The sequence below is a fragment of the Camelus dromedarius genome, chromosome 8 (assembly GCF_036321535.1).
Source record: "Camelus dromedarius isolate mCamDro1 chromosome 8, mCamDro1.pat, whole genome shotgun sequence".
Lineage (NCBI taxonomy): Eukaryota > Metazoa > Chordata > Mammalia > Artiodactyla > Camelidae > Camelus > Camelus dromedarius.
The window spans coordinates 77,865,465-77,886,494 of NC_087443.1; the positions used below are offsets into that span (position 1 = coordinate 77,865,465).

Sequence of the window (21,030 nt, forward strand, 5' to 3'; positions counted from 1 at the left end):
ATTTATTAAGCTCCTAGTGTGTGCCAGGCACTGTGCTGGTACAACAGTTCTCATTTAACTTTAGAATAATCTTCAAGGTAGACATTACTATCCCATTATTTATAAATGAGGAAACTGAGGTTTAGAAAGGTTAAGTACCCTGCTTAAGGTCATAAAGCTAGGGAGAGAGTCAAGATTTAAGCCTGAATATCTATTACGTCTCATGTCATTGACAAACTATAAAGACTGCTTCCTTCCCCACCACAGATTGGTGATAAAGTCCATGTTCTCCCTCTGCACCTTTAGAAGATCAAAACATTTGCTCCCTGCCTTTCTCCTCATACTTGTTCTCATTCTGTGTCGGCCAAATGAGCAGTGATACACTGCTAATTATTCCTTTCCTCAAACTTAAGAGAAAAAATATCGAATACTACAGTATTACACTCCATGCAAGAAACAGAGATGCATCCAAAATCTAGCTTTCAGGTCACCTGTTACTGAGGTTAATCAGTATGATGTAACGATGTAAGTTACTACTGACTCTTATCTGAAAACAAGTTATTTTAATCTATGCTACTTCCCTAATGTTAGAAATTAAATTTCTATTCCCTTCTCAGCAAAACTCATCTAAGCACTGATCTGAGAGGAAGACATGCTCCCTCCCTGCCAGGTGGAGGAAGTATGTGTGTTATGTAAGTAGACCTTGGCTTAATTAAAAAGTGGGAAGATGTGACTCACCTAAATTCTACGGGACTCAGCAAGCAAGGCCTGGCCTTCCAGGCGGTTACGTGATACTAAGGGATGGCTAAGGATCTATCCTAAAACTTGCTATACAAGCCATTACTTTTCTACATAACACAGACCTCTATTTCTTACGTCTGTATTAATAAGACCATGTGTTCAGTGCTTAAGAAATGCTATTCCTGATGACTATGTTAAAAAAAAAGACACGTTGCCAAGGTTTCAGGAAATGTAATTTATATTTTAAATTCTTAAGACCAAATTTCTGAATGCTAAGAATGTGATAAAATATAGGAAAGTTTATTAATATTTTCTAAAATTATATGGATTGAATTTGACCTTAAATAAAAATTGGAGTAATTAAAAAATTTGTGTTCTAGAGGATCCATATTTGAAATTTATGTGTCACTTCTATAAGATATTGTGATATCTAGCTCAGAAAGATTACTTTAGGTATATAATATTCAAGTATCCACTGTTTTTTAAAAGGCCAGAAAAAAGCTTAAAGAAGAACTAAGTTGGTCTACACAGCATCTAGAAAAATGAGAGTGGCATAGAGATTATATTTACTAAGTCCCTATTATACACCCAATAGACTAGATACCAAGGAGTTATAAAGAAAATGAAAAGGATTACATCAAATACAGAACAGTCTTCTATAATCAAGAGTCACCCTTACATCCTCTTATTTAATAACAGCTGTTCAATCCAACCTTGTCAAAAATTACGGCTAGCATGTGTCTCCAAGAAAAGGAATCTGGCTCAAGAGTACCTTTCCAGTTACCCAAGCTGCTAACACGGACGTGGTGTTTACATGCACCAGTCACACACAGCAGCTCACTGAGTCCCCGCAGCAACCCTGCGAGCAGGTCTGTCAACCGCCCTGTCCTGCAGACGAGGAGGGAAGCTTGGAGAGGCCAGGTGACTGGTGCAAGGCTCCAGGCGGGTGAGTGGCAGAGACACTCATTTCACAGCCACGCCATCTCCTCTTCGGAGCACAGAACGCCAGGAAGAAAACACAGGATGACTTTCTTTTGTCACGCAGGGCTCTTCACTAGTTTTGACCCCTGTGCTGCTACTCAAACCCAGCGAGCAACAAATCCGAGTATCTGCTGACTGTGCACTGGCTGGGGGACGGCAGGGTGGGGAGCGCAGCGTCCCTGCAACAACGCAGCTGTAAAGTGCAGACAGAGGCCAGCCAGAGGACCGGGCAGCCCGCGGAGGCAGGAGGAGACAGAACCTGCAGCGGCCAACGCAGGCCCTCGCCCGGCTCACCGTCTCCACACCTGAAGGCTGCTTTCTACATGAAGGAAGGAAAGCTCCGTGCAGAGCAGAGCTAAATAAATTCAGCAGGACTGTAGTTCTTCCTTCAGCTGTTAGGACTGGGGGCTTAGGGAGTTTTCACCATAGAGCAATCACATGAAAAGCCAAGTCCCAACACACAATAGGTGTTTAAAAGGTGAGACGTGTCTTTGACCTACTTTGACAACATTATTGGATTTCTCCACAATTATTTATCTCTGTGACTTTCTAAAAAAAGTATATGTATATGCATGCTTGATCAATTTTAATAAGATAAAAATGTCATAAGATTTCATTTTAAAAGTGACTATATCCAAGTGTTCTTTTCATAAGGCTTCCCAAGTCTAGATGCATTAAAGATATAAAAACACATATATTATCTTTGGAACCTAGTCAGACCCACACTTTAATTGAAACCATGACCACGTTAGAGGCGACTTCAACATTCAAAGGATAAAGAATGAATCTGCCAAGTGGAGAGATCCTTCACCCTTTCAGGGCTGCACGTCTGGTCCTGTCCAACTCTTCCGACTAGTTTCTGAGTTCCCAAGAAGCAGGGAGGGTTTTTACGTTTATTTGTATCACTCACAGACCATGTGCATAATAAATAATTTAAAAATATACACTAATCCGGTGACTTGGGGACATCCTGGCTGAAACAGCAGACGGTTACACATCTTCAAGAAGTTCAAGTCACAGTGCGGTTGACAGAAATAATCCCTATGGCTTAACACCAGCCTGAAGACCTCAGTCTTCTATTCCTGGAGAACAACATTTGAGGGAAAGCAGCTCAGTACAAGCCGAATGAGTCAGACGGGCTTTCTGAGTGGAAAGAAGTGCACCGGCGTCTGCGGCAGCTGCGTGGGACCGGGCACCAGTCTTTCCTTCATTATCAAATTTGCTGAACATCCTCCAGGGACAAGCATATCAGACACTGGGAATATGAGAGCAAAAAACACCCTATGCTACACGCTACATGACACCACACGACGCCACGGCACCCCTGTCACACCAACTCTAATCAATGTCTGCGGTGGTGTCTGTGGCCCGCTGTGCCCCACCAGGGGGTCTGAGGCCTGCAGACACACCGCGGCAGAAGCACGTGTCTCCTCAGATCTGGGAACGCTCAGGCTGCGCCTGGGGCAGCTGAAGCCCCTGGGGTAGTCATCTTTGGCTGCAAGCAGCTCTGACCAGTTCCTTGAGATGCCATAAGATACTCCAGCTTTCCATGAGGGCGATGCTAGAAAGCTGCTTGAAAAACTGGCCCAGAGCAGTGTTTTTTTTTCCTACTTCTTTTCTTTTTCCTTCTGTTAAGCTCTTGGAACCCACTGTGTAAAGGAAATTCCACAATGAAGCTAAAAACAGATAAAAGGATTTTTTTCTCATAACTTTTGGTAGCTACTGTGAAAGCTACTGAGAATCTGAAAAGTAGAGTTTGAAAATCACTGACCTAAATTGCCACGATGAAGGCAGATAACAAGTTTTTATAAAAGCCCAGCGGAGTATTCTGTAATTTACACCACAGAAAGGTCAGGGACGCTCTCCTGGGGCAGGTGACCTCCACACAGCGTCTCGCAGAGCAATCAGCCAGGCCTGGAAGAGGCACAGACGTTCTCAGCGGAGGGAGCAGCGTGTGTCCAGGCACATAGCACACAGAGGACCACGCGTGTCAACCACCGTGCAGTGGAGCTCCAGAAGCACAGCTGGGAGGCCTCTGGGCCCGACCTAACAAGTTGTGACTTTTTCCTGATGATTAGGGAGGGCCATGGAAAAAGTTAAGACAAGGAATCCCTGATGGTGCCCGTGTTGGGGAAACATCTGGTGACAGAGCCCGTTTATCCTTACACGTTACAGATGCTTAAAGCACAGAAGGCAAGAACGCGCTCTTCCACCGCAGAACACAAGCCAAGAGCACAGCAGATGAACCCCCAAAACCAACCTCAGGATCGTTTCAGTGGTACAGCAGTTCTCAAAAGGGATCACGTAGCCAACTTCATGACCAATGTTAACATCCATCTCGTCTGCCACCCGGAGGGCGAGCTGGACGGCGGTCTGCTTGTGGACCTGTGTGCATACCACGCCCCCGTGCTGGTAGTGGATGGAAAGGCAATATTCAGCACACCACTGAGGAACCTTTAACGGGGACAAATGAGACAGGATCAGCCCCGCTAGGAACACAACAAATGCAACACAAAAACCCAAGGGTTCACCTTGTAAGCGACTGTTGTCTTCCGCCAATGAATCACCAGTGAGCTGCATCACGTCTCATTACATCTAGCTGCATCACACGTTAGTGACACTCTGAACAATTGTGTTTATGCAGCATTATTATTAGAAAATAAAGCTAAGAATAAACAGGAGTTAGCAGGGACTGTGAAAGCTTGACTCCCAGATGGAAAAAAGGCAAGTAAGAATAAAAAGCAGAGTAAAAAAAAAGTTTTTTAACCTCAGCTGTTCTGAAAAGACCTATGTACTTAAGATTACGATTTTCCTCCTGGTTACAAGGAAGTACCATCAAAGATATAGCTTCTGGCATAACTATTATGTTTTAGGCAGTGTAAATGTTAAATAGCATTTAGATGAAAAATAGTGATTCAAAATTAAAACATTTACATTTAAATCTAAAGGATCATAACAAAACAACCACATAAGCCTACTTAACATTTCCCTGGTAATAAAAGCTAAAATACAGCGTGTGGCATTCACCATCTAAACACAGTAAAAAATACAAGCTCAGTGAGATAATCAACCAATCCATCCAGATGTGGAAAGAGTCAATTCCAAGGCTGCTCTTGAGTCATTTATTTTTAAAACGCTTTCATTGAAAATGTATTATGGATCAATTGATTTTATCAGGCTCATTTGTGTAGGAATTGTTATGGTAGAAAGTACTGAATTCATTTGTATGCTGCAGTCTTAAGGCACTGTTAGTAAATTATGCTTTGTTACAAGTATTTTTAAAATAAATCGTTCTGAGTGTTAATAGGTCCAACGTATTTAAAAGTTTTAACATTTTGAATTATCTTGAGATTTACTATTTACTAGACTCATCACGGAATTCTTAGGTTTTAATACTCACTATAATTTGAAAAATAAATATAACTTACCAGAAATCAAGTAACTCCAAAATGAACACCTGCAAATTCCTGATGATTAAAAGTGTAAGTGTAGTTCCTCTATTTAAGACAGGTGTCAGCCTTGTGAACAGGTTGAACTAATCAGTAATTATTTACTCAAAACCCGCTTTGTTCTTTGAAAGATTAACACTCACACACGACACTCAGGAAATCTGGAACCACTGCACAACACAAGAAACGACAAGGTGCCCAGGGAACCAAGAGTCAGGAGCCCGGGACCTGCATGCCACTAGTTTGTTACTTGTGAATCACAACTTCTCTAAGCTTCAGTTTCCTTCCCTGTGAAACGGGCTGAATGGGTGAGACCTACCCGTCAAGTCTGAGCTGTGCCATTTTCTCCTCCAGGCTGGCTGTGACACCCCCTCTGCCCCCCACCAGGCAGGAGACCCCACAGTGTACTTCCCCACGACCATGGCAGGGCTCACACGTCCCGCAGCTGCCGGTCTGTTCCAGTCAGCGGCAGTCTGCTCACTCGCCCCCCAGACCATGGGCTCTGGGAGGACAGAGACTTACCGTGGTCACCAAATAACCCAAGTCAGTTTACTCAGTAAGTATCTGTTAAATGAACAAACTAATTTCTTATACTTTCCAGAAAGATTTTCAAGTTCTATGATTCTCTGTGTTCTACCTTGAATTGCCTCAGCATCACACAAAACTGGGAATGCATGTAACAGTTTCTGTCTCCCTCATTCCCTAGCAAGTAATTTTTTATTCTTGTCAAATCCTTAGTTTTTAACCTAATTCCCCTTATGTTTTTCACTTAATTCCCTTCATGTCAGGGTCTACTATCTATGTCCCTAACTGAGACCTCAAATATCATTTTGTGAAAAATTATAAAACCGGTTATTTGAATCTTTGTCTCCCCACCAGACTTTGAGATCCTTAAGCTGGCCATTTGTGGCTCACATTTTCCTCAATACTTAACAGAGGACCTGACACATAAGAGGGATAAAAAGTATGTGGATGAATGGATGGATAAAGACATCAGAATAACTGAAAAGAAGACAGAGAAAGGCTTGGACTCAGTACTTAACGTGGGAGAGAAGTAGTAAAACTGAGGGACACTTTTTGCTAAGGAAGAGTGAGCAGTGCTCACTACCAGTCTAATTATGCATAAGAAGCAGCAAATATTCTAACATTTCTAACTTGAAATTCCAGGGCAATGGTCTCATTAGCAACCACCAGAAATTTAAATGTAAAATAAAATGAATGAATGAAGAAGCTATGTGCAGTAGCACAAAATGCCTTTGTGGGGAGTGAAGAGTTCGGGGGGGAGGGAGACGCCCTTCGGGAGTCAGGAAAGCAGTCAGTGTTAAGGTTAACACAGTGTTGAGGATGGGAGGACACCCAGGTGCAGCTCTCCTGAGATCCCCTGAAAAACAGGCCGGGAGCCTGAGCGAGGGGCCAGAGCTAGAGATGGACACAGAATTTCAGAGCTGAAAGGAATCTCCAGTAGGCAACTAAGCCACGGCGTCATTTTACACACAAGGTAAGTCTTAGAAGGGCGACTCACGCAAGTCACACTGCCAGTAAACAGCAAAGCCAGAACTGATCCAAACCTTCCAACTTCTCATCAGCGTAATTTCCGCTCTGCCAGTTACTTCCAAGCATCTTCATAGAAAGATGGTGGTGGAAGGTGGTTCTCAGCAGACAACATTTTTCACTACTCTTTCTAGCCTAACAGCAGTGTCAGGGGACAGTACCACGATGAGTGGGCGCTGTGTACGTAGCTAGAGATCCTGCTGAAATTACACCAGCCAGTTTTACTAAAACACATGAATATGCTCAGCTTGGTTACTATTCTAAGACCCAGAATAGCTGCTTTCAAACTCTAGAATTCTACATGAATCAGATGATTATGGGCCACATTCCCAAGCTTCTGATTTTGTTTTTTGAGTGTATTTCATTTATTTCTATCTCTTCATACAAACAAGTTCTGCAAGATTAGATTATTACAGTATGTTTATAATGATATAAACATCAGATAGGCCCGGCAGTGCAAAAAGTTTAACAATCCATCAGTCCTCACTGTCCTTTTTTGCCCTCATCTACTACCGAGCAAATTATTTCACCTATGAGGCAAAGAAAATAATTCAGAAATGGGACAGCTCTTCTCAGTATCAGTTAAAAAAAACAGTGAAAGACTGAACAAATGCATATTGTGCTTAACGCGGGGATGTCTGCTGACACAGCCAAGTTAAAAGTGGAGCACAAGTCACAGCTCACTGCAGAGGGCTGTGACCCAGACGCAGCTCTGACTGTGTACCACTCACTGCCCTTTTGGGAGCAGATGCGCACGGATAACAACAGTCCGTGGTGCAAATGCAAACTGAAAGGTGGTCTCTGAACGAAAAAGAAAGACATGAAAACATACCTTCCAAATCACTCTAAGCAAGCTCAGACACACTGTGCTGTCTGATGCCTTAACAAACTCAGAGTATTGGGTGGAACAGTTATGGTTCAGCAAATGCTGAAAAGGGAATATTTCAAATTTCAAGGGACACTAAGATTACAGCTTCACAGGGCACTCCTGCATCCTTTGCACTTCGAACAAGTTCTGTACCATTCCATGCCTAGATTCTGATTCTCCTCTGGGAGTGGCTTTTTCCTTGTCCCAACAGGACCTTACCCTTCTCACCAATGAGTCACGTGCCTTTTAGAGATTTCGTCTCTCTCTCTCTGGCTTCTCTTTGAACGATTTCTCCCTCCTGCCCCTGCATTTAGAAAAGTTGTGCAATTTGGTGAACAAAATAGAAAACTGCTCTTTTAAATGAAAAAAACAAACCTACTTACAGATCTGCTTGGGAGTTTCGGCAACAGACAACACCCAAATTTATATATTTGGTCTAGAAACTTTTCCTACTAGAAACCACGACTTCAAATATTTCCATTCTGAAGTCACCTTAACAATTTTTTTTCATATTCCTTCAATCCATTTTCTTAAAGGCAATTTTTTGGACTGTATGTTGTGCCACACGTGGTAAAGCCTGAGCAGTGAAGCCCACCTTACGTTTGGTTCCAAAGCCCAGCCGGCCTGGCTCGGGGCGCGGGCGGTGTCAGGGGGCCCAGGGACAAAGGGCGTCCTCGGCTCTTGGCGCTCCTCTCCTCCCGGAAAGCCGATCACCAGGCCCTGGCCAACCTGCCGCTATGGGAGGAGGGAAGATGAGCCCCGCGAGGAACCAAAATCTAATCTGTATCAAGGCTCCATCAACTGAAGTTAGTAACTGGAGTTCGACAAGCTGTATAGATTTGAAAAGTGAAGCCAAGATGCTCCACCTCCAACCCCAAGCAACAGGCACGGAGGTGGGGCTGCTGGTTTCTGGGAGGCTGGGGCCCCAGGTCCTCGGGGGCCTGATTCAGGTCAGGACCAAGACAGCAGCTACAGTCTCACCACTGCCGCTGCAGCAAGAGGACATCCATGTGAGTCACGCCGGGGTAGAGCTTCCCGCCCCTCCATGCACTGCTGGATTGCCCCCTCCTCTAATGGATGTATGAATACAGAAAGTGAGAAGAAAAGCCATCTGCTAGACACAATGCAACTCCAGTTAAACACGTTCTAGACCCAAAGGCCCCCAAACCATCATTTCCATCACTGGCCTGATTCTTCTCCTGGACCCGAGGGTGCAGCTGTGCCAAGGTCTCAATCACTCACTTTTACTTAAGTTCCAGAATCATGGACTCCAAAAGCTGAAAGGAACCTTGAGGACCACCAATTCACGAATCCCTACAACAATGTTCCTGTAAAGCACCCAAGCCTGAGCCTGCCCCTAAGGCTGCCCGACAGGAGCCAGGACGTCAGAATACATTCCTGAGGGTTCAGCGTCACACATCCCAGATACCGTATTTGTACATACCCTGGGTGAACACAGGCAGGGTCCACCAGCAGAAAATGGTGGGTGCGGCACTCAGCTAATAAGGTGGAGATGTTCTATACAGCTTCTCAATTTAGGCTCTCAGGTGGGTCATGCTTAGTCACCTCACTAACCCATCCGTTTCACGGGAAATTTCAGGACAAAAGCTGGAGAAGGACAAGTAAGTAAAATAGATGGTTCTAAACATATTTCATGCTCTTTTAGGCTCTTTCAGAACCCTGCCCCAAAAAAGGCAGTAAGCAAATGCTCTGTAAACGTATGAAAAGTTGTCCCCTTTTCCAGAGGGCAGTCACAAAACGGCCTTCATGCCATCTGCACCAAAGAGAGAGAATTTTTAGGATCTAGCAGAAAACTTGTGGTCCTCTTTGGAAGGCTTAGGTCTAAAGACACATTTTTCTTTGAAAGGTTTAAAACTCTGAGGGAAAAGAAAAAAGTCTTAAAAGCTCTTTAAAAAATAACCAAGCTATTTCAAGAATTAAGAAAACAACTGATATTCTCATTATTTGGATTAATTTAGAAAAGGACCATTTGGTCATCATTTGAGTACTGTGTTGATTCCTCTCACCCTGAAGATACATACTGCCTTCATACTTGACAGAAACAAGCATGATTATTTAAAAGATTAAGAAGCTAAAGATGACAAGAGAAACCACTGCTAGGTATTAATATAACATATCACATAATATATGACAATAATTCTTGCCCATAAAGATCACAAATTCTAAAAGAAAACTCAAGAAGTATGTATTAAAAAATTTTTTTGACAGCAGTGTGGGTTAGCAATTCTGAAGTTAAGTTTTAAGTATTGAACAAGTAAAGATATTATGAATAATGAGGGCTAAGTTTCTCGTAGGTAGAGAAGGGAGTTACAAATATGGAAGCGGGGAGGGCTAGTATGAATGCTGTGCAGCTGAGTGGAAGCAGAGGCATCAGTATCAATCCGGGGTTTTTAAGAATACGGAGAAATAGAGATAAACAGAAATACGCAAGGAGAGAGAAATGTAAGCAAAGAAATAGAGACGGAAAATAGAGAAAGATAGAAACTGAAAGAACTAGAGACACAGGAGGAGAAACAGCTACAGAGTTAGAGAGGGAGAGGTGTGCACACCACACGCGTGTGTCTCCTCGCCACAGAGCAGTAAGTCAATGGCAGTGGGCACTCAGTACCCAGCTCCTGGTTTTTAAATACAATCTCCACTGAAAGGAACCAGGGCTCCTTGAGCAAAATGGCTGCTTCCAAGACTGAAACAGGGAACAGACTAGATGAGCCTGTGATACCTTGCTGTGCCAAAAGGCAAAGAAATGCTCAGAGAAGGATGTCGGAAGAATACAGAATTCATCGTGAAGGGGCTCCTATAGGACACATTAGGGATACTCTGAGCAACAAAACAAATGGGCTTAGTAATGGATTATAATCCACAGGACAAAATGAGAATTTGAGTCCACACTGACATAAATGAAAAAATAAATAATGAAGAAGAAAAAGCTCAGTTCTACAGAAGAATTCCAAATATTAAACGTAGAAGGGATGTCCGAAAAATTACCATTTGGTTACCACCACGCAGTAATGTCAAAGGGAAGAATCATCAAAGGATGCTCACGTTAGCAGGCGAGTGCATGATGAGAAGCACACTTTACACAGTTTCCCCATATATTTCAATATGGTATCTCCCCCAAGGGGGGAAGAGCAACCTTACAATAAAGATCAAGAGAGTCGCCACCTTACCCAGTTATCAAATTTAACATCACCAGCCATGGGAAGAATCTTGTGTCTCCTGACATGATGCCCTGAGGTGGACACACAGCACTTCCATGCTCTTCCTGCCAGAAATGCACACTTGGAATCTAACCCAAAGGAAGCATCAGACATTTGAACTGAGGGATGTTGTACAAAATAATTAACTTGTTGGAAACTCTCATGGTCATGAAGGACAAGGAAAGACTAAGAAGCTGCTTCAGATTAAAGGTGATTAAAGAGAACTGACGATGAAACGCACTGTAATTTTGGACTGGATTCTGAACCAGATTTTTTTTTATTACTAAGGTCCTTACCAGGAAAACTGATGAAAACTGAATGTCTATAAATTAGATAACAATGAGGTGTCAATATCTACTCCTGATTCTGTTGTGGCTAGCCCTGGAGCAGATATTGCTGAAGTATTTGGAGGCAAAGGGTATCATATCATCAACTTAACCATAAAAGGTTCAGAATATAAAAACACTCCGTGTGTGTGTGTGTGTGTGTGTGTGTGTGTGTGTGTGTGTGTGTGTACACCAACAGAGAGAATGATAAAGCAAACTGGTAAAATGTTAACATTTGGGGAATCTGGGTGAAGTATATACAGAAAATCTTTGTACTATTTTTGCAACTTTTTGTTGTCTGAAATTATTGCAAAATAAAAACTTGAAATAATTTTTAACTTGCCATTTGTCCCAAGAAACCAGGAAAACTACACTGCTTCAATTTTCATCATTAGCTTCTTAAGACAAACTGAAACCATTCACTGTAGCAACAACGCATCATAACAAACAGAAAATCATAATAAACCCTTGATATTGGCAGCTATAAATTATAGGAAAAAACACCTATTTTCCATCCCATCTCTTTTCAAGTTATATTTAGAACAAGCAAGCATCAGAGATAATAAAAGCTTGAAGCAGCAATGTATACTGGAAAGAGCTCTTAGAATTTCAGCTCAGATGGTTATGAGACATTAGTTAAACAAATTATCAAATCCCTCTGGGCCAGAGTTTCATCATCTGAAAAATGAAAGGGTTCTATCAGGTTATCTCTGTGGTCTGCTCTAATTCCTGTATCACAAGAATCTATAAATTAATTTAATAAGAGAAACACTTAAAATTTAAGAGTAAAATAGAGATCTCACTAAAATCAAACTTGAAGTACAAATATAACAACAATCAAGTGGACAGTAAGTATTAACTATTTACATTAATTCTTTCTTCCTTTTTTGATCCTGGAGGGGGTGGCTCTGGGCCTGGATCATATTTGGCCACTCAGTTATTTCTTACAGTCTGGAAAATAATTTCCTTGTGCTTTTGAATTTCTGTAACTTAACCAGCTTCACCAATAAACACGTCCACTTATCTTGACTATCAGACTGCTGGGCGTGTAAACATGGCAGTTAATCCCAAAATTTATGGTGGGCAGATAACATCTATCACATCCTTTAAAATATAATCTGCGCAAGAAAATAATCTGAATAGTTTTTTTCCTGCTTTTCTAAGGAAAATTCAGTAGTACAATAAACACAATTAATAGCCACATAAATGTTATTCACTTTTATTCAGCTGGCTTTAATAAATAAAATTAGGCAAGTAATTTAACTGTTGTGCCTGAATTTCTAAGGCTCTATTTTGTTGTTTTCTGATTTAGATAATATCACTACTAAAACAGACCACTGTGCTGTGACACGGTAATTATTTAAGTTAAAAACATACAATATATAAGGCATATTTTTTTTTTAGAGGCTACTCACCTGAGAGCTCTTGCCACATTTAGCATCTCCTGAAATAATCACAATTTGATTTTGAAGCAGATACTCCATAAAGGAGTATTTTTCCTTCCATATTGGAAGGTCTTCTCTTTCTTTCAGAAGTTTATAATAACGTGATGAATACGGCAATCCATCAAAAGGGTTAAGTTCCAGGTCCTCACAGGCCAAAATCCTCTCCTCATCCCCATCGCTGGAATCGAGGGATTCGGGAAAGTAGCGTTTTTCGGGGGAGGAGTTTGGACATCCCAGTTCTTCTTCCATCGTGTCCAATGAGCTTAAGCAGCTGGCATTCCACAGTCAGGGTTCTCCTACCACTGCCCACTGCAAGCCGAGGGGAGAGGCTATGTGCACAAACTCGGACGGCCCAGCCTCTAGGACTTCATTCAGGTCAAGGTTGTTTAGCTAGTTGAGTTTCTCAAATCTGCATCTGTTCTTCTTTGCTGCATTAGCTACTGTGCTGGCTCACTTCAGCGCTCTTCAGCACGTTAAATAACTGTCGACAGACCACACTAAAAACAACACACAAACGAAGAAGGACAATCAGGTACATACATACAGGATGTTCAAAAGAAAAAGCATAAGCGTTCAAAAACAAAAACATCATTTTTTTGTTAACTGGTTACTGTCTGTCATTTCTGCTGTCTGTTTAAAGGCCAAGAATAATTTAGGCTGGCTCTGTTTTTGTTTTTGTTTTTTTGCATATATATATATATATATATTTTTACTGAAGTATAGTCACTTTTCAATGTGTCAATTTCTGGTGCACAGCACAATGCTTCAGTCATACATGAACATACATATATTCGTTTTCATATTTTTTTCACTATAAGTTACTATAAGATATTGAATATAGTTCCCTGTGCTATACAGTATGAATTTGTTGTTTATCTATTTTATATACAGTAGTTAGAATCTGAAAATCCTGAACTCCCAATTTATCCCTTCCTACCCCCTTTCCCCACGGTTGTTTTCAATGTCTGTGAATCTGTTTCTGCTTTGTAAATAAGTTTGTCTGTTTTGTTTTTTTTTTTTTTTAGATTCTACATATAAGCAGTATCATATGGTATTTTTCTTTCTCTTTCTGACTCACTTCACTTAGAATGACATTCTCCAGGTCCATCCAAGTTGCTGCAAAAGGCATTATTTCATTATGGCTGAGTATAGGCTAGCTCTTAAAGCCTAGCTGGCTGCTTTAATCGTTTGGAAAACAATTCCACTGGACCTGGAGCTCTCTGCCTGACCTCTGTCACACGTCCTGCATCGTGACTGACAGTGAACAGAAAGCAACAGGGGATGTTGTGATTGTGAGGCTCAATCACGTGGTCACTAATCCCACTACAAAAGAGACGCCAGACCCTATAAAAGGGAAAACTGTGAGGGTCTGGTGAGTGTTCCCCGACACTGGCTATAAGAAAGTCTATTATTTACTTTTTTTTTTAATTAAGGAATTCTCCAGTTTAAAGGAGAATATTAAAAAAAACCTTTTATTTTATATTTGCTTGTGCCAATTTGCAAAATCGAATGAGTGTATTTATTATTATTATTTTTTCCATCTGAGGCTATGGCTAGCTTTTGTTAATGAGGTCTTTCGTTTGTTTAATTAAACCAGAAATTGTAAGCATATTTCTTGAGATTCCTGGGTCTTGAGCCTAACATGTCAGCTTCAAGAGGCAATAAAATACAACATTTAATTTAAATGAGGAAGAGAAAGTGCCTAACAAAGGGTAAAATTTACACCAGTAATATTCCCTAGGTGTCTTCCAATCACTGATGGTTTTTTAAAAATCCTATCAGTATTGCTGGAAAGAGGCCCCTTTTCACAGTAACCAAGTGAAAACTAAGAAGACAAAAACTCAAGTGAAAAAGAACAAATAATAAAATATAGTTCGTGACATTTTGTCGCTCAGATCACTGTTTCTACAGCACCCCATTTACTGGGACCACTGCTTTACAGTGAGGGGGCTGGAAGGGCCAGCTCCTAGTCAAGAGTAATAAAAAATCTTCTCCATTGGCCAAGCCAGGCTCCATGGAAACAGTCAATCCCTAAGAAACACTTGCTGAGGCCTTTTTGGGGCTTAAATTCATAAACTAGGCACTGTGTAAACACATCAGGATACTGTGGGGGTAAGTCAAAGAGCGGAATAGGACTTCTAAAAACACACACAAATAGGCCAAAAGAGGGAGACACTAACAACCGGGGCGGGGCGGGGGAAGGTGTGGGGAAGGACGTTTTAGCTCTGTGCAGGTACAGTTCTGTAAAATTCATTGTTTCAAAATTATAATGGAATTATAACGGTGTGATAACATAAGTGTAACATAGATTAACGTCCCCGTTCTTCACCGCCTCTCTGGGTGAGACCAGATCCACAGACTAACTCCAAGAAACACAACAGCTTGAGATTGCAGGGCAATGTGACTTTGAGGAGGCCTCCAAGAATCAGAAAATCCTACTGCTTAAGAGAAGTTGACATTTAGTTTTATGTTCAATTTTCTTTTCTTCTGCCTAGAATCCCTTCCAAGGGATCTCATTGTGCATGTAAATTAAATTGCTATTATTATGACCAATGATTGCCTTTGGTACTATTTCTGAATTGTTTAATGTCTTTAAAAAAAAAAAGCATAGCTATTATTTTTACCAAATATGTGTCCTTGAAATGCTTCTCTTAATTCTACAATGCTCCCTACAAGTGTAATAACCTTATAATTAGAGTAATTAAATTTCTTCATAATCAAGTCTTACTTATAAAGTATTGACCATTTTAAACCATTGGGGAATAGTCATGTATTCTGAATAGTCATCTTTCTGGAGATTTAAAGCTCAACTAGCCCCTTCACAACGTGTAAGACACATCACCCACTTTTCGGTCGTGGTGATCTAACGATTATTACAGATTCTTTGCCACTGCTCCCCTGCAGAGGTCGGGTCTATTTCCTCTCCCCTTGAGTCTGAGCTGTCCCTGTGACTCTCTACGACCACAAGAACGCCGTGAAGTGATGCTGAACTATTTCCAAGGCATTCATGTGCTTGAAACACTTCCCCTGGGAACCAGCTGTCATTCTGTGAGGTGCCCAAGCCACAGGGAGGGGTCACTGGTTAGAGACCAAAGCTTGGCGTCGGCTGGCAGAAAGAACAGACCGCCAACCATGCGGGTGAGCCGTGGAAGACGCTCCAGTCCACTGAAGCTTCCAGATGATCACAGACCCAGCCAACAGGACCCCCAGCAGAAGGAGCAGCCACAGGGGCTCAGTCAAACCAAAGAGTCACGGGAGAGACTATATGGTCACAGCCGTGAGCTGCCAAGTTCCAGCAACAGTTAACCAAGCTTCTAACTGCTACAACAGGATACTCAAAATGTAATTTTTCCTCCATGATTCAGGGTCACCATCAGTTCCTGTAACAGAATGATGTCTTCAGATTTCCCTCAAGGGTCAGGGGTCAAAGGCCAGCCTGTGACCCCAAAGCCCTCTTTTCTCCAGGGATTTAGTACCCACATCACTCGTCACACTATGGTCAGCATGCTTACTTGATGAGGCCATCCTCTGCTCTTCTAACCTGCTCTCCTACCTGTTACATTAGAAACCAGTTAGGCTTGTGTGACAGAAACACTTGAAATGATTGAGTCCACAAAGAGCTCTACCCTGAATCCAATGTGTCTGAAGCTATGAAGCTGGTGATGCCCATTTTCACTTCTCTCTGGACCTTTTTACTGCTGTACAGACTGAGCTCCAGACTCGGAGTGGGGAGCGGCCGAGTTCTGAGCCCACCGCCTCCCACGATACACATACACCTCTCCTCACTTATCCTGCAGCTGGCATGAGCCATGGCAATCGCTTCCTCCCAAGTGCAATTAAATACATACAAGAGACCCACGTCCTGGCCTTTGGCACATTTAGCAGTACCAACCTAAATAAGGGAAGACAAGTAATACAGTAGGTTACATGTCACTCAAAATAAAATCTAATAGAAACTGTCCTGCCATCAGTGTAAACTACACTGCACTGCAGAATTTTAAATCTGAAAGATGGGCATTTACTCTGTCCTACATGAGACTGTACATTACATAATCTGCCCAAGACCGCCCCGTGAAGGGACTTTATTACGACTCTTGAATGAGTATTTATGAAAATAATACGTATCTAATATAACATGAAACAACCTCAGCAAGAAAGAATCAGAATTTGATGTAAGATGAGCTGTGTCTTAGCCACTCACACGTTTGGCTGTGGTCCACTACTTCTAGACATGCAAATGCAGTTCCCAGACAAGGACGGACGAAGACTGCAAGGGACTAAATGATACAAGATGGCGAAATCTGTCCTGAGTAACTTCGTTGGTTTTGCTCTTCAATACTCCTCTTCCGCATTTTCCTCCATGTTCAATTTAATAAAAAATGTGTTCTTCACAACTGCCAAACTCTCAAATGCACAATTTTAGCAGTTTGCAGAGATCGGGAAATTTCCCAAAACTTAGTCTCTGGAGGTCTTCCCTCTTCTCTCCGTAGGGCCTGAGTGGTCTTGTCCCATCTCATGGCTTTAATGCCATCCCTATGTGGAGGACCCCTCTTTATAAGCCCTGTCAGTCTGCTCCCCTGAACGTCAGTCTCGTGTATTCAACTACCTACTCGTCACCTCCAACTTGGATATTTAACAGGCACTTCAAGTTCTACATGCCTGAGACTGAGCTCCTGATATTTGCCCCAAAGCCACTAACCTGGTCCTCTCATCTCAGTTACTCCCTTCCTTCCATCTACTCAGACCAACATTTTTGAAGTTATTGATTTTTCTTTATCTCAAATCCCACATCTGATCCTTCAATGGGTGTCTAGGCAGAGTAACAGCCTCCAAAGATGTGCGTGTCCTAATCCCGGGGATTTGTGAATATGTACTTAGCTTGAGAAAAAAGGACTGTGGATGTGATTAAATTAAGGCACTTGGGAAGTGAGATTAGTTTGGTGGGTTAAAGCTAATCATAAGAGTCTGAAAATCAAAGAAACTTTCCCAGCCATAGTCAAAAGGAGATATGACAATGGAAGAAGGGTCAGAAAGATGCAATGTTGTTGGCTTTGAAGATGGAGGGAGGGGGCCATGAGCCAAAGAATGAGGTGGGTGACCTCCAGAAGCTCTAGAAGGAAATGGATTCTCTCCCAGAGTGTCTAGAAAGAAGAACAGCCCTGCCAACCCCTTGATTTTAACCCAGTGAGACCCCATGATGGAATTCTAACCCACAGCACTGTAAGGTAATAAATTATCACTAAATTTGTAGTAGTTTGTTACAAGAGTGATAATAAACTAATACATCTGATCATCTCAGGTCCACCTTGAAAATATATCAAGACCCCCATAACTTCCACTGCCAGCAGCTGGTCTGAGCCAGCATCCTCTCACCTGGATTATCGCAGCAGCCTCCTGGCTGGTCTTGGTTCCAATCCCTTTCAGCCAAAGTGATCCTAGTAAAGTCAATTCATGTCTCTTCAGCTCAAAATTTTCTAATCTTCATTTTACTCCAAGGAAAACCCGAAATCCTTAACAGATCGACCAGTCCTGTGGGCGTGGGACCCACTACCCCTGCCCTCATTCCCAGCAGCTTCCTGCCTCACTCAAGACCCCCTCACTACTCTTCAAACACATGCACACAACCTGCCTCGTTCCTGCTCTTCCCTCCATCTGGAATGTCCTTTCCGCAGATATCCAAATGGCCAGCTCCCTTACTTCCTAAAGATCTTCATTAAATGTCAACTGAGTGAGGGCGTCCCTGCCACCCAGCTGCCCTGTCTGAACGTTCACCCATGCCCCCCACCCACTTTCTAGTATCTTAATCTGCATGTTTTTCCTCCTTAACACTTACTGTCAATCTCACGTAACGTACACTTTACCTCCTTACTTTGTTTGCTGTTGGTGCCCTCCACCCACCACGAGGCAGGGATCTGTATATATTTTGCTCACCATGCCTACGGCAGAGCAGGCACATAGGAAGTATTCAATAAATATTTGGTGAGCGAACAAATGATGTCATCAGCACGCCAGAGACACTGCTGTTCGCCTTTCCTGGCTGCCCTGTGTTAAGTCAGTGACCAAGTCCCGCAAAACTTGTCAGGATTCTGTTCCTTCCATCTCCCTAGTCTTCCATCCTGAGGTGCCTGTGACCACCCACTCTTCTCCTTGGTCTCCCCGCTGCAATCTACCTCGTAGACATTTACACCTTCATTATTCCACTCTCCTCAAAGTTCAAGTCAGCCTGCCGCTGCTGAATGAATAAAGCTGAAACATGTCTGTCAGGAACTCACTATGTTTCTGGATTTCTGTAACTTTTTGTTCCCTTCTATTAATGATTTATAATAGACCCTTGCTGGTTTTAAAGGATATGGCCTGAAATTTTGGTGAATCGCCACATTCACAAACCGAAATATTTGTACAAGCTCTTAAGTTTTCCCTTGAACTATATACCCAAACCACAAATCAGCTCCTTTTTCAACATTTATTAAACTTGCTTTTTCCTGATGACTTGAGAAGAGTTGCTGTGCAGAAAATCACAGAGCTGCACTGAGACTCACACAGTAGTGTGCTTGCTCCAGCAGACCCGGACCTTTCGGGCCCCTTGTAAATAACCAACACGAGGAGGCAACGTCCCTAAATATTAGGGAACCACTGAACCATCTGTACTACTTACTGTCGTTTCCTCATATTTTTAGCCCCTGTACTTAGACCATTATTGAGCTGTATCTTCCTCGGCAATTTTCAGTCTGAACCCAAATATAATGGGTATTCAAGTAGCAACTTAAGGCTGAGGAGATAATGAGTTACTTTCTGTTCTTTGGGGATTTTATGCTTTTAAGACTAAGACATGATTGTGCTTTATTATAGGTGTTATTCTTAATCCAATAGGTTTTCTCTATTGTCAAGTTTTCTCATCTTTAGTGCCCACATTTTCATGTCTTCCATTTTCTTCTCAGCCAATATTTGAGCGCTTACTAACTGACCACCCTGTGAACACGGTGGTGACGCCTGTGGACAGGCAGGGCTGGTTCCTGCCCTCGTGGGGCTCCCAGTCTAGCTGAGGATGAACGTGGGTGTGAAACAAGGACTTCATCTCACAGCCAAGCAACTAAAGGAAGGAAAATACGGGTGGTCTGTAGCAGGACAAAGGAAAAGACTGGGACAGATAAATTTATAGATGAGACAGGGGGCCAAATCACAAAAGACCTGATATGCTATGGCCCAGAGATTGTGTTTTATTTTATGTGCCATGGGTCTAACTCACTTAATCATTTATCAAAAAAAATTTTTTGTTTACTCTTTTTGCTTTTCTTTACAATTCTCTTAAATCTGATGTTACTCAAGGTTCTGACTATTATCTGTAATTTTTCTAACACCTACCTTCAATTTTATTAAAGCTATTATTGAGATCACGTAGTAGGAGACCTGGTGACAGTTTAATGCAAGTGGCAGAATGGAACAGACAGTGGGATTATGAGCAAGCTTACAAACAGGGCAGTAAGAGAAACCAAGGAATCATTTTTGTGTGAATATTTTTAAGAAATATTAAAGACCAAGTAACATTTCTTAAGTATTTAAAATTATGTTCACATAGGTCTGTGAAAACAGGTCTGTTCTGGGATCTAATTCATAATCAATCCCTTTTCTTCTCCATTGTTTAAGAAAAGCGTTCTGAGGAAAACACACACACACGCATACACACACACACACACACACACACACACACACACACACACACACACACATCCTTTGCCTTTTATAAAACTGTTCTTTTAATATGACTCCCAAATTTGTTTTGACTCTATTTGACCAATGCATTTTTCTTAAGGAAGCTGTGCTAATTTTTATTGAAAGTTTTCGAATAATTTAATGTCTTTTTAACATCTCTCCATATTCTGCAGAGCAGGAAATAATTTATTATTGAAAAGTTTGCAAACAGGATCAAACATAGAATCAGTAATTAAAAAAGAAAATCTAGAACCTAAGGATGAATCTTCTGTAACACTAATCTCAAAAAGTTGTACTTTTGTCATTTATGTTTAAAAACTAAGATATTCCCTAGTGTTGCAGATTTCTGAATCTCCCAGGAGAAACACAACCTTAATAAAGTAAACTCTGATCTCCAGGATGATAGTATAAATGCTGAAGAAATAAAAGGTATTAATTCTGTCCTTTTATGGGAGCAACTTAGCAAAAGGAGACATCTGTCTACGTGGAACCTTTGGAACAAAGCTGGAACACTAATGTGAGCCCCCACTACATATACTCACATTTACTCAGGTTCTCACTTTTTGTCTCTAGCTCTAGGTTTATGATAGACTTCCTAAGGTCAAGGTCTATTTCTGAGCCATCTTTGCAATGTCTACAAAAGAAGATATAGGGCTTTGTGAAGATTACATGATCAATAAATATTTGCTGAATTAATAAACAGTATACTTACAAACCATGATTACAATGTTTAGAAGAAAGAAGGTTAATGAGGCATTACGA

At 41.7% G+C, this 21,030-nt stretch overlaps 1 protein-coding gene across 2 annotated transcripts in view; it reads right to left on the reverse strand.

Annotated features, from left to right (window-relative positions):
* DHX32 (DEAH-box helicase 32 (putative)) overlaps positions 1–21,030 on the reverse strand; it is a 50,162-nt gene that overhangs the window by 22,757 nt on the left and 6,375 nt on the right. Inside the window, exons 2-3 of one of the 2 annotated variants that reach the window (XM_064488523.1) lie at positions 12,529–13,055; positions 3,962–4,155 (exon numbers count right to left, since the gene is read on the reverse strand). In XM_064488523.1, the coding sequence (XP_064344593.1) occupies positions 3,962–4,155; positions 12,529–12,807 (473 nt within the window). In that variant the 5' untranslated portion in view covers positions 12,808–13,055. Of the gene's footprint in view, positions 1–3,961; positions 4,156–12,528; positions 13,056–21,030 lie in introns of those variants that run through there. The other variant, XM_010993278.3, reaches the window with a different exon arrangement.